This window comes from Brugia malayi, assembly GCF_000002995.4.
Source record: "Brugia malayi strain FR3 genome assembly, contig: Bm_v4_Chr4_scaffold_001, whole genome shotgun sequence".
Lineage (NCBI taxonomy): Eukaryota > Metazoa > Nematoda > Chromadorea > Rhabditida > Onchocercidae > Brugia > Brugia malayi.
The window spans coordinates 5,887,979-5,902,676 of record NW_025062478.1 but is presented as its reverse complement, the minus strand read 5'-3'; the positions used below and the strand labels follow the sequence as shown (position 1 = coordinate 5,902,676).

The following is a 14,698-nucleotide window of genomic DNA, read 5'->3' as shown; positions in this document are numbered from 1 at the left end:
CAACTCTTTAACTAACAAGTTAAATTATTGATATGATAACCGATGCAATAATGAGTAAACAACCCACTTCTTTGTTCATATAAAAATTTCCTTAGTTTTATTTCCATAATCTTTTTTATTAATTTTTTTCATCAATTTTAACGAAAATGAAATAATTTTAAGTTAAATATTTAAAATTTATTCATGGAGAATTGCACACAATCTTTGAGAGAGTACATGATTTCTTTATCATGGATTTTAGAGAATTTGTCTAAAAAATGCTAAATTTATGTAGAAAATTGTCTAAAAAATTTTTAACCATTGATCATTGGATAGATCAGTTTTATTGAGGTCTAAACATATTTGCAACAAAGATAGTAAAACATTTTAAATAGTGAAGCAAAATAACTGCCATTATATTTTCGAAAAGATGACAGACAGCTTTCATTTGTCAAAAATAAATCACCTGGCTATCTAATCTCTCTCTCTTATTGGCTTCATTTATAGTCGCATTGTTTCGCAGATTTTCGCAAAGTCATTTTAACTGAAGTAACTGATTATTCAGTGATTTGTGTATCATCAAAAATGTAATCTATATAAGTTCTGATATTGTATATGACGATGCCAATCCATGAAGCATTCTACTATCATCTGATGATCAAATTCTAATATTTAGAAATGCAGAATGTCAGGTCTAATAAAAGTTTCGGACTTTTAAAGTTGGAGATTTCACTTCATGAATGAGAGCTCTGATCTCGAAGTTTGTTATTTCAAAATTTGCATTCATTCAGGAATTTTATTGTCAACATGATTTTGCTAATATCACTTTCAAGCAACAATGCTAGCTACCTTATTATCACAAAATCGGCTCTTTACAAACTCTCAATAACTGGCCAAATTGGTTATAGCAAATGGAGTAGGAGAATGGGAAGGATGCAATAAAATTGAAAGCTGTCAATAAATGTGCCCAGTGATAGTTTATGCTTCAGATTAGAAAATAAAAGAGAGGAATACTTTCGTTGTAAAGTGCCTGAGTTACCTTCCATATTCCATATTTGGTCTTTACTTAAACTTTTTTCTTAGCCAAAAATGTGTGCTAAAGCAGCAGTTTTGGATTTTGGCTTGAGAAACTTTCTCTTTTTTTCTGTGGATGCGAAAAGAGATGGATGGCTTTTGCGAATAACTTACTAGAAACAATGCTTCATCAACAAATTGAATTTACTTAAGGGAACAAAAGAGATTAGTTGCATCCATTAGCGCGTTGCTTCCGTTTTCCGTCTCAACACTTTGATTATATGTAAGGCCACTTCCTAACTGCAAATAGTCCTGTATTTGCCTTACTCATTCAGCTAAGATTCAAAATTTGAATGTTTACTTCTTAATTTTTCAAAATTTTGCATGCAACTGAAATCATTATCAAGTGAAATAACTTAACGTCATTATCAGACCGCAGAATATTTACGTCATGGTTGTATTCTGGTAATTTTTTCGGGATTTTTCAATAAAAAAGCAGGGAATTTTTCACTTTTAAATATCACTCAGAATCACTTACAGCATTAATCTCTTTTTGTTCTTCGTGGTTGTCCTTCATCTACATAGTAAAAAATACGATTATAGCTATATTATGATTATAACTATGTTTGAATTTTTGTGCAGAGTCAATTTCTAATTTGTCAAAAACAAAATGAATAACAAATGAACATTTCTAGAATAATTCTAAAAATGTTTTCTTTTCCTTTTTTTACTTATAAATAGAATCAGACAGTACTGTATATAAATAGGTTACTGTAATAACCATTATTGGCCTATTGAATGTTCAAGATTTACTATTCTAATTTAATTTTCATTCTTAACTTCGAAATCTTAAAATCTTGAAATTTTATAACAATGCTCATTGATGTACCTTCGAAAGATGATTCGGAAGACGCAGAGGCAATTCATCAAATGTAAATAGAGAAAATGAGATGGTTCATTAAATGGTTAAAGTCTTATTTTAAATTTCAGTTAGAAATTGAATTTGCTGCTCCACATAAAGAAATAAAATTAAGGATTAGGGCAGTAACTGAGTACGGAAAAAAAGCATAGAACCTATTCTGTTATTTTCTCTTATTAATCATAAATACTTTAAATTTTATATGTTTAGCAAATCAATTTCTAAATCATACAAGGCAAAATTCTTGATAATATCGTTACTTCTTTAAAAACTTTATTAGACGAATAATTAGAAATAAACATTTCACTTCCATTTCATTTATGAATAACATTTGTTGCTTTAAATTATGCCAATATTTTAAAACTTGAATTTTTCGTAATTTCCATTTCACAATTGTTTCGGATGCTGTAGAAGCAATTAATGAATAGCAGCAACTCATGCCGGATATATCGCATGTCGATTATTTGAAGATGAAATTACGAGAACTAATCACCATTATTTATTCATTTGAAATCTTTCTATTTACTAAAATCATTCTGAGCTTATCACTCTTTTTATCAATTAGATTTGCCTCGCTTTTTAGATAGCAAAATTGTAAGTTTATTACTGTTAAGTGGAACAATTAAAATGAACACATAATCAATATTTATATATCAAAAAAGAATATTCCCTCACAGAAAAAAAACTGCGTGAAGTTCGAAAATTATGTTAAGTGATGAAAATTTATTAACTTAGAAATGGGAAAATTTAGAATATCAATTTCTTTGAAAAGAGATATTCTCAACGAGAAATGGATCATATCGCATCTTTTTACTCTAATAATGGTGCTAATTCGTTTCATATAGGTAAATAACTTTTACGGTATTACAGATTAGCTTTAATTAAAAAATAATTTCAGTTTTGAAGAAGAGCAGTTTGATATAAAGGTTTGCATTGTGTGTTTTAATCAAGGACATAGATGTTTATGAGAGAGTTGGAACTTCTGAATCATTTCAAGATGACGAAAATGAAAATGTGAATTTATTTCGATGTACTTTTTAAAACTTAGAAAAAAAAAAAAAAAAAAGACTGCCTAACGCTGTAGTAATGCAATACTCAAGCAATCATTTGCATGAATAATTAACTAAAAAATCGGCAAAGAGTCATCGATACTTATAGAATTCTTTTTCACAATGTTAGTTTAGCAGTATTCTCTCAAAATAAATTTAAAGAAATCCCTAAAATTTCTTGTCACTTTGGCTGTTTCTTCAAATCTTCAAATAGTGCAGGTTCAGGCTTAGACTTAAAGCTATCTCATAAATAACTCATCATATCATTTGCTAGTAACATTTTTTGCGTCCCTGTGGTTTAATTAAAAATGTTGTCTATTGTAGTTTGTAGCTCTCCAAAGTGACAATTTTTATTCGCAAACATCTTGCGTCTCATAATTAAGAATAAAAATGATTATCATTCTATCTGTAATTTTAAAGTTATTCAATTAATTAGAATTATTTCAAATGTATTCAGAGAAACATACTGTATATAGTTATTTTGAATGGGAAAAAAAGGAAAACCAATAATTTTTACGTATTCTATATGATATCTATATATAGGGGGAAATTTTGCAAAAGTTTTATTTAAATTGATAGCTATTACTCCGGGGAATACTGTACAAATAGCAGGCAGGCAAGACGAGTTAAAATGCAGCCATTTAATTTACGGATTTCGGAGAGACAACGTTGAGTGGTTAGTTCTACGTCAAATTTTACTCATTCTATTACACAAACAACTTCAACTATTAGAATCACTGGAAACTACCACAATTTTTTTTTTTTTTTTTTAATGATTTGCTTACTCATGAGTAGTTCCTCACTTTAATATTAATTTAGTTGACATCAACGTAACTGATCAAATTTTACCCTAAACTAATCTTTGCAGAATAGTCTTGAATTCTCCAATTTAATACTTTCTTTTCATTCTTATTTTATATTTTTCGTTGTTTATTTATTTTTCGTAACCAATGTTTGCTTTTATTGACACAACTGACGTGATATATTCCATGCAGCTATTTTTATGGTTTTCATCTTGCGTATCTGCTTTGATTCTAAGTGTTTCACTCAGTTATATTAATTAAAAAATGATAAGAGTTTCTAATAAGAAGCAAATGATTTAAAATATGCTTGACTTGTGGAACGTGAAGTACTTTTCCATTTCATCACTGTTATTTCATTACATTTATCCATTTATCCGATGGGAATCGCTATCATTCATCCATAAATAGTTCATTGCATTCAAATTTCAAATAACACTCTGAAGAAGAAAAAAAGTGAAATTCCAAAGTATAAAAATTATCTCAAAGCTTGAAATAAGAAAGTGTCTTATATTAATAAAATTATAATTTCAGTGAAACACAAAATGTGCAGTTTGTTTTACGAATTTGATACAGCATCAGAAAAGCGTTAATTTCATTTACAATGATTTCATTTTGTCATTTTCCATAAACATAAGAAATGAATGATCTCCGCATAATTTTATTCAGATAGTGATATCTGATATGATTAATATACTATTACCGAATTCAAGATTACACTTAACCTTTCTATTACAATGATTATCTTGTTGTAAAAAAGATTTTGTCTTAGCATTGCGTATATTGCGTCTTTGATAAGAAGTTCAGGAATCTGGAAATTATCTGAAATGGTAAGTGTGTTAAAAGAATGATTTAATAATCTGTTCTCATTCGCAAAAAAACGCCACAATATTGATGGTAGATCAATTCACAGCACTTTTTACCACTAATTTCACTATTTAGTTTTTTTTCTTTTTTTGAAATTTTTCCATTTTGATTCTCCCAGTAAACAGTGTACTGCAGTTTGTAAAAGTACCATGCGAACTATCATTGTAGCAAATTGTCAGAGAAAAAAGCCATTAGAATTCTTTGTTTAAGGCATTCTACTAAAAGAGGGGAAAATATATTTCATTAAATAGAAACTTATCAGAATTTTTTTGGTTTTGAAAATTAAACCATATTGCAGGAAATGCTTCTATCTTATAACAGTATCAGAAGACACTATCAGTGTGGCGAAAAAAATTTCATCAGCTACTGTAAATGCAGCGATTATCAGTAGTAAATACCCAACACAGAAATAGATAGAGAAATGTGCGTTGGCACAGGATCCGGTTTATGCCGGTTAAATGAACTAACTTCAGCTCAGCTTGGCTTCACCAGGCAAATGGTACGTTTTCTTTGTATTAAAGAGATCAAGTAATATTGAATGTCTGTGAAAATGGTTAATCTTATATTTTTGTATTTCTGCATTAAATGGGAAGGACGTAGATTATGAATATAAGTTTGTTGATTTATTCGGAGAGAGAACAGCAGATGAAGTTGGCCAGGATCAGAATTTATGTTTCTAATGACATTACAAAATAATCGTGATCCGGTATCCAGGTCATATGTCCCTTAAGAGGAGAAATGTGCAATAGCTTAAGGTAGCATTAAGCAAGTTAGCCCTTAATTTGATAATCAAAGTAATGAAAGGTCATTGGATTTTAGGTTCATCATACGGCTCTACCGCATATTACTCTCTTACTTGCTGCCATATGCTATATTATTGTGGGCAGTTTGTCATTTACAGCATTTTGTTATATTGACGATCACACAGAGATAGACGGCAGCCTGCTGGCTGAGTAAGCATAAATAAACCTTTTGCTTAATTTAAATCAATTCGTCTGACTTTTCTAATTCTTGGCTCTTTCATTCATATATCATGGCAAATGATTAAACTAATAAAATCTCTCAGATTCAGAATCCGTTAAGTTTCGCTATAGGAAGTTGATAAATCGATTTATTATGAATTTCTAAGTTTATGTTTTTGATACAATTTGGTTGGATATAAGAAGATACAGTATGTAAATTATAGTTTTCAGAATTAAAATATATATACAATTCTAAGGTTTGATAGATTTCAGAATGAAAGAAAATTTAATTGCTGAAACAATTCGACCACGTCCAATGAGCGAGCGAAAAGCAAACTTGGAAAAGTCGATGGATAATTATGCTTCTAAACTTCACAAAATATTTCAAAAATACATCCGCCAATCATTTATGAGAAAACCAACAATAGTGTCGTTTTTTTTTTTTTTTTTTCGAAGATCGTGCATGCACATATAAAAAGATATGAAAGTATAGCGATATATTCAATACACTCAAACTTATTGCAGATTCAGGACATGTTATAGACCTTCTAGAAATGAAATTTGAATTAATTTGAAGTTTAATATATTTGACGTCATAACTGAAAGTCATTCAATAGTAGTAACGTGTACTTTTCATTTATTTTGTTTTAAAGATAGAAAGATTACATGAAAAGGAGCATGTAACTTCGAAATTAATGTGGAATTTGTTCTTTGCAGCAACAGCTCTGACATCCATAGGTATGTTTTTCTTAATATACCATATTTTATAAATATTTTAAACTAATCTTATGAGTGTTTTTTAAAAAATTTAAAATTGAAGAATTCGAATTTACTTTTGAGATATGTCGAGTAAGAAATAAAAAGACTTATTTCGGAGTCCATTATTTTCTCAAACATAATGGTTATTTTTAGGGTATGGCAGCAATGTTTCGGACTCACATTTTGCCCGTTTGTTTATCATTGTCTATTTGTTTATTGGTATTCCGTTGTTTCTCATTACACTTACTGACTTAGTAAGTATCTCTTTGCTTAAGTATGAATTAAAGTAGGATGTGATTTTTCGTTTTAGTTAAACATGATTAGTTAAGATGTAATATTTTTTGCTATTCTGGTCATCGTTAACCATCAGAAGTTGTTAAGAAACAAAGATTAAATTGTCAAAAACTAAATATGTTAATTGCAGAGAAGATCCGAGATATTAGTCGATTACTTTCAGGCCAAATTTTTTACTGAATTTATCAATCGGTCATATGCAGAAGTGCTGAAGTATAAAGTTATTACAAGTCGTAAACTTAAAAGTCGTTTCGAAGTGCCAGTCGATGAAATTATTGTTTCCGGTGGCGAAGATGAAGTATCTTAAGATAAAAAGCAGTCCTCTTAGTTTAGACAATTATATTTCGGGAAAAATGTCAGACAACATAATGCTAATTAGTTATGAAACAATTTTTTTTTTCATCATTTACTATAACACAATACAATACTCTGAAAATTTCACTGATATAAAATCGATATTTCTTTACAGGTAGCAGAATTTTTATGGGCTCATCTGGAAAATGCGCATTTTGTCGAAGTACCTTTCGTTGTAATTTATATTTTATTATTTGCATATGTGATCGCTGCAAGTTACCTCATTTCATGGATCGAAGGGTGGAACATTTATGATGGTCTTTATTTTATTATAGTCTCCATGCTTACCATTGGTTTCGGAGGTATCACATCTTGCTTCAGGTTGAAAAGGACTTAGCACATTGTTAAGTAGAGATTTTGATTTAAATCATTTTATCTTCACACAATGAATGTGCATATTAATTCGATCAACTGATTAACGGGCTGACTTCAACTATTTCATTGAAATCAAAATTTGAAGATCAACAAATCGAATTTCTTGTAAATATTGCAAACTATTTCAGATTTAGTACCTCGAAACCAGTCATTCATATTGCTCACATTATTGATTGTTTTATTTGGATTGATCCTAGCTACATCATTTATTGATGTAGTGGGCACCTATTACATAGATCGATTACATTTCTTTGGACGTAATTTTGACCTTGAGGTATCTCTCTTTCTCCTAGTCTATTTTTTTATGATACAGTTTTGCTTTACAGATGTCTAAGATTAAATTTCGAGTATTCTATATCATTAAGACAGTATAGACTCCTTTATACATGAAGTTTAATAAAATGCTAACATATAAATTAATAGCATGATTCGCTTGAATGGCTCAAAAAAGTGAAACAACAACGTCTGATCGCAATGAAACGTGAAGCGATGCGTAAATTATTCGAAACCGTCGCTGCTCTACAACATATGGAAATCGGTAAAAATTTTTCGAGAGAGTTACCTGAAATTTGTTATTAAAGACTAACGCTACTATTACTTTCCATTCCAATATGTTTTGATGAAAATGTTTCAATGAAAAAGGAAAAAAAGAGATTGCTACTTTTACGTATGTTGTGACCTACAAATTGCATTCATTTGCATTTGGAATTACTTTCATTGCTATTGCAGTAATATTAATAAAAGAAATATTTGTAGATTTCCGTTTACAACAAAATCGAACCGATATGAGGAACGCTTTGCTGATGAGTATGTTCTGATAAATTTACTGATATTAGATTAAACTCTTTAACTGGTAGTAAAACAGTGAACCAATTAAAATGGTTAAATTGGTGTAACACCACATTTTTGAGAAAGCTTTGTTAAAAGCTTACAATTCCTTACTAGCTTACTTTTTAGTTAAATTTGTTTAGTTTGATCAATGAAGTGATAAGATGGAAGAGATGATATGAATATTTGCAAATGAATGCATCTTATTCCAGCAGATTGAGTTTGATGGAGTTTGGCTAATAATTTGCTTCTTGCCTTTATTCTTCAACTACTTTACATTATTTTAGGTCCTCCTTATCCTCCACGAAATTTAAGAGCAATTGACTCAACAGCAGATTCTGTAGTGCTTACATGGGACCCTCCAACACATAATCACGAAGGAAAATGTTTCTGGTATACGATTGCTTATCAAATAAGGTTAATATTCATTCTCCTTATTTGTCTTAATAACTATTGCAATTTTACTTATTCTATTTCGGTACCACTCAATGCTCTGTTATTATTTGTATTTTGAAAATGATTTATTATTTGATCAATTTAGAACACCTCGAACTCGAAATAGTCCAGCAACAGTAATTGAATTTATCAGCGACGAACACTATGTTGTTACTGGTTTACGTTCCTTCACCCTCTATGTATTTTCGGTTGCGACAACAACTACATTCGGAAGCAGCAAACCGATCAGATGCTATGAATATACTGGTGCATTTCAGAATTTTTTTTTCTTACCTTTCTTTATGTTTAATTCAAAACTATTTACAATATCTATTAACTGTTACAGAAAAATTGAGTGGCTTATATTTGTTTAGTACCATTGCATTGTATAATTTAAAAGATATTATGAAAATCATCAATCTACTTATTTGTCTATCTTAATTTCTAAAAGTTGATTTAAAAAAGAATTACTTCAAAGTTTTTAGAACCGTGCACCGTTCCACAGTCTCTATCACTGGAAGCATTAAGCTGTGAAACGGCGACATTTGTTTGGGACGCCCCACATAAAAATATTGCTCCTGAAGTAAGATTGTTAATTATAAATTTTAGTTTTTATTATTCAAAGCGACATTAATTCAATTCTTCAAGATATTTCGCTCATCTTTTAGCGATCCATAAATTTCTTTTTCTAATGATAGCTATAAAAAAAGGAAAATGAACATTGTGAATCCAAACTAAAAATTACTTTGACTTATTTCCTAAGGATTTACAACTGACTTAATGAGCAAATGCTCATTAAAATATTTCTCGAAAATTGGGTCAAATTTGCTCATTAGAGTTATTTTCTTCGTCCTTTAATTAACATAAAATAGATGCGTAAGCACCGACTGATACATAGAACATGAATAGTCAAATTATGTTTATTTTGTCGTAACAAATTCATTTAGAGTTACGTACTTCTCCTCAGCCAAGATCCGGCACCACAATTTCCTTCTTGGCAGTCTTATGACTGTGGCAACAACAAATGCTTTACAGTAACCGAACTTTTACCAAATACCAGATAAGCTCAATAATTTACTTTATGCTTATATAATAATTAAAATGCGAGCAAGAATTTTATGAATGAAACAAGTGAATTGAATGTGATCAATTTCTACAATGATATGAAAAAAATTTAGGAAGTAGTGAAAAATGCTATATTACAAAATGCTCCTAAGTTTTAACAACACTAAATATAGTATCCTGACGGTGAAATTATCATTGCGATCATAATTAACTGTTTTTTGTTTTTGGATCCTTTACTGTTTTTTGGATCAAAAAATTTGAATATTAATTATTATGTAAAATAGTGTTGGAAAATTGAAATAAAGAAAGTCGTGAAAATTCTAATAATTATATCATTTGTTCAATTTGTAGTTTTTCCTTTTTAGGTACATAGTATGTGTTACAGCTCGACATAATTCTGGTTTAGCAACGATGTCGAAAAGTTTACGATTTAGAACGAAGAAGCATTAATTTAGCGAAGAGGCATTGCCAGTTATAAGCAATCCAAGAATTTTAGGAAAACCAATTTTGATATTCCACCTCATTCATAAATCTGAAAAATCTCTTAAATTGGGTATTTGCATATAACTTGCTATCTATCTTACTAGTACTTTTTCAAAAATTGAAGTCCTTTCTACTATGAAGTTCAAGTGTTTGGCTTAGAAATTATTATCCTTATTTTATTCCTAATGTAATAATCTATCAATCATTAACTTTGCTTTAAGATAATCAAAAACCCTGTTTTAAAATTTTTTGTGATGCCTTTCATTTCTTGGCCCATTTTCTTATCTCTGTGCTTTATTCTCAGGTAAATACATCCACTAGCTATGCTTGCTATTTGATCAATTATTTAGATTGAATGTGTTATCTCAATGTACCACTGGGCCAGCGCGATTAGTATACAACAAGGGATTAGTATCATTTAAACAATTTATGATATTACAAAAACAAAAAAAAAAGTTTGTTTCCTAAATTTCAAACTTTTTGACACATTTCCAATGATATTCTATTTTGCACCGATCATGAAAATTTTGTTTTGATTACTCTCAAACAGTATAATGAATATTTTTTGTGTCTATCTGACTCACCGAGAATGCAACTGCGCATACTTTGCAAAATACTTTTGCTAATTTGAATATCTAATATGGATATAAAGATTTTAATATAATATATGCTTAATTTGCAACTAATTTAGTGATGATTTTACATAAATTTAATGCCGCTTGCACTGATGCAATACTCTGCGCAAAAGTTGCAAAATCATTTTTATGCACTTGTTTATGATCAGGTCTTTGCTAAAGGCATTCCAGCTTCATGATAGCTATTCAACTGGCCTATAAACACATTCAAAAGACCAGAGTTGCAGGAATTTAACTTATGAGAACCACATATTTGGCTGAATATCTTATGACTTTATTTCAATAAATTCAAAACTATTGCATTGAATGTTTAAGTGACTTGTAATTTCGCATGACTAAATTGAAAATAAAGTTGAACGAGTGATTCTTGAAATTAAATTTCTTCAAAAATATTCGGCTATTTTCTACATTGTTGGTATTTGGCATCTTTTAACGACATCATCGGTTGGAACGGCATGTCCACAAGACATATCAGAATCTGAAAATGAATCTGAATAATCCTTCAACATTTCTAGTGGCATATGTCTGCAAGAGGATTACGGTATTTGCATGAGAAATCAGGAGCAGATGAATGCTATTTAGCGATCTTCATCACCTCCGGCATCTCGATTTATCTCGTTATCGGTGATTATGCTCGATTTGTTGCCAATGCAATCCTTACTGCGGTACCGATCCTGCTCACCTATGTTTATCCGGAAGAGAAGCCACCGTTTGATAATCTTTTATGTTATTGGTGAGCAGACAATCGATGATATCAGTATACAATTCATACTTGATTCAATCGATAAAGGCGGCACTTCCTTTGTAGCCTTTGGTTCTCTGAACTTAAGATATTCAAATGATTAAGAAATAAAACAACTTATTGTTTCCTTGGCGTTATCCTGAGAATTCCGTTTAATTAATATCTCTTCGTTATCTCTTCACCTTTGCAAAATTTGTGTTTTATGGATCCATTTTTAATTTTCTTGTAGTTTAAAGTTGTATTTTATTTCTCAGATACTTGTTGTTTTTTAAGTTTTTCGTTGAGAAAATAAATAAATACATTTATGTTTAGGTCTATATACGTTATTGCAACATTGTTTTTGGATCCGAAATTAGAAGACAAAGGAAGTTATTATTGGATGAAAATGCTTATGCTAGTACTACTAATAAAATTTCCCAGAAAAGCTGAAAATATTGAATTAAAGCAAGGTGTTAGTACTTATATACTGGGCTAATATCTTTTGTGGCTTTTGTGGCCTGCATCTTGCAGAATTTCAAATTCAGGGCGACAATGTCCTTTGCTTTCAGCCGATAGTTTGGTACAGCATTTACTTCATTCCTGTATTAAGTTCATTTGATTTTATAGCAATACTTGGTTAGAACATTAGTCATCCAATGAATATTTAGTTTTCTACTTATATTTAAAGTAGAAAGCTAAATATAAATTTGTGTGCAATCTGGTAGTTGTAAATTTAATTATTTTTAAGAATTTCGTTTTAGAAAAATGTAGACAATCATCAGGAAGAAATAACGGCTGCCAAAAATAATACTTTAAGTGAAAAAGATATATCTGATCAACGATCTTCAGGTAAAGAACTCCAGTTTTCACCTGCTAAGCATCCTGTGAAAATATGAAGTTATTTGTTAACATAATCTCGAACTGCTAAGAAATCTCAAGTTGATACGGTGACTCCAATTAATCCCTCCACCTTACTGACGAAAAACGAAATCATTTCCACTACCAAAATTAAAAAAGAAAAGAAAAAAAGAAAAAACATTTTGTAGAAAAATCTTTGCTTGCAGCAACTCAAAAGAATCAAATTTCAGAACGAGTTCCTTCGCTTGTTCCACAGCTGGATTCGAGAACGGAAAATTCCATTTATACTGATGATGGACTTCAAACTACTCCAATAAGGGAATCTTTGATTGTTCCTGAAAGCAAACCAAATGTTTTTATAAAAGAATCTCCAACTATTTTACTTCAGAAATCCAACTTAAATATAGAGAAGCATTGTCAAATCAGTCAACCACCGAGAAAATCGCAACTATTTCAAGGAGGGAAATTTCTAAATACTTCTATTTTGAAGCCTGAAATTATCTCTGGACAAGAGCTTCCGACTGCTTCTGAAACGAAATCTCAGGTGTTACTTTCAAATAAACTAATGATGACTTATGAAGAGATATCTCAAGTTACACCAATGAAAAGTTTTCAGTTTGCTTCTATAGGACAAGATATGACAAGTTTTGGGAAGGAACCACAAACATTTTGTGCAAGGAAGCTTGAATCCAGTTGTTCTAAAGAACAAAATATAAGTATGCAAAAACTGTGCAAGAAAGACAAAATGAATCTCAGAATACTGTCATCCGGAAAACTGAGCATCCTTCATTGAGAAAACCTAAAACTACATATTTTAAGATTATTCATAACAAAAAAAAAACTGGGGAATTGCCAACTATTTTGGCGACTGAATTTTCGACAGTTCCTGTAAAACGGAATCAAATCATTCCATTGAAAGAATCTAAGAGCTTTACGATAAGAGAATATAAGATAAGTTCTGGCTCGGATAAAAAAATTCATACTGTCTGTGTCAAGGATTCAGAGCGGTTGGAAATTCCTACTGGAAGGAAATTTAAGGTTAGTCTAAATTTGAATAAAAAGGTTGAAATTCTTTTGTTAAAGATAAACCACTGTCGAGAGAAAAGTTAAGGTCATTTACCGAGAAAATTTTGCAAATGGATCTCAAATTACTTCACTGCTCAATTTATAATCAATGCGAATAAAGGGAAAGAAATTCCTTTAATGTGAAATCTCAATTTGTTCTTTTGCAGGAACATCAGAATATTTCTATGAGAAAGCCTCAAAATGTCACCACAAACGAAGTTCCACTTACACCTTTGACAATTTCCACACCTGTTTCTATTAAGCATTCTCAAAATATCTCAAGTAAAGAGACTAAGAAACCTCAATTTGTTTCAGAACATGATTTAAGGACAATTTCTGTGGTAGAATCGCACATCCTTCCTGCAGGCAAATCAAAAGTTCCCGATGCCTCTGCAAAGTTTATTAAGATTTCTGAAAAAGAACATCAAATCTTGCATAACAACAAAGCTGTTTCAATATCTGAGACTGAAACGATGGTGCAAAAACCTTCTCCCGCGAAGTCTCAACTTTCTTCTTGGAAAAAGTCTGATGCAGTAACAGAAGCAAAAACCCAAATTAATCATACAAAAAAAATAATTAATACTAATAAGAAGCAATCTCTGCTCACTTCCAGTGCAAGTATTAGTCTCGAAAGAAATGAGGATTCTGAAAAGGAAATTTCTCAAAATACTGCTGAGGCAAAAAAGTTAGCCAGTGTCATCAGGTGGGTTGCAACTGGGAAAACTGTCGTCATAATAAAAAATATGCAAACTGGAGAGGTTAGTCTGCTTTAGATTTCCAATTGGATTCAAATTTTATAGGAATTATGTTTGCAAGTCAGGGAGTTTCAACAAAGTAGAAATTGGGACTCACTACAGTGTTAAAAGCAGATTGAGAGAATCGAGATGAATTTTGAGACTTGAAATGGAATTTGAATTCAGAGTATCAGACTATTAGACTTACAAAATAGGCTCAATTAAGACGAACTGAATGAGACTAAACTTTCGATAAATCTGGCCTTAATAATCTATTGGTATTACCGATTTAAAAGGTTGATGGTGCAGAAGTATGCAAGAAAAATTGTGCTTAGTGCAAGCGATTTGACTGCTTTTCTTATTAGTGTCATGATTAAAGTTATAGCTAGCAAACTGCAATGAGAGCTTAAAACCGAGCCTAGCAAACATTTATCTGTTTCAGCCCAACAAATCACAATGAGACAATTAGAAGACAGTTGTTTTATGCTTCATGTTATATATT

At 30.5% G+C, this 14,698-nt stretch overlaps 2 protein-coding genes across 2 annotated transcripts; both read left to right on the top strand.

The window, feature by feature from the left end:
* Positions 1 to 5,049: 5,049 nt before the first annotated feature.
* Positions 5,050 to 9,699, top strand: Bma-twk-32 (Uncharacterized protein; the record flags this gene model as incomplete). The annotated part of the gene is made up of 14 exons (XM_001901882.1): positions 5,050 to 5,127; positions 5,448 to 5,581; positions 5,864 to 6,017; positions 6,244 to 6,328; positions 6,503 to 6,603; positions 6,807 to 6,941; positions 7,113 to 7,299; positions 7,501 to 7,646; positions 7,796 to 7,910; positions 8,129 to 8,179; positions 8,488 to 8,617; positions 8,742 to 8,902; positions 9,121 to 9,218; positions 9,583 to 9,699. The coding sequence occupies 14 exons, from the start codon at positions 5,050 to 5,052 to the stop codon at positions 9,697 to 9,699; spliced, it is 1,692 nt and encodes a 563-aa protein (XP_001901917.1).
* Positions 9,700 to 10,895: 1,196 nt separating this feature from the next.
* On the top strand, positions 10,896 to 14,656 carry Bm1832 (Uncharacterized protein; the record flags this gene model as incomplete). The annotated part of the gene is made up of 8 exons (XM_043081791.1): positions 10,896 to 10,967; positions 11,334 to 11,551; positions 11,873 to 12,011; positions 12,301 to 12,388; positions 12,628 to 12,941; positions 13,217 to 13,435; positions 13,630 to 14,220; positions 14,639 to 14,656. 8 exons carry the CDS (start codon positions 10,896 to 10,898, stop codon positions 14,654 to 14,656), a joined length of 1,659 nt encoding a protein of 552 aa, XP_042937725.1.
* Positions 14,657 to 14,698: the final 42 nt, after the last annotated feature.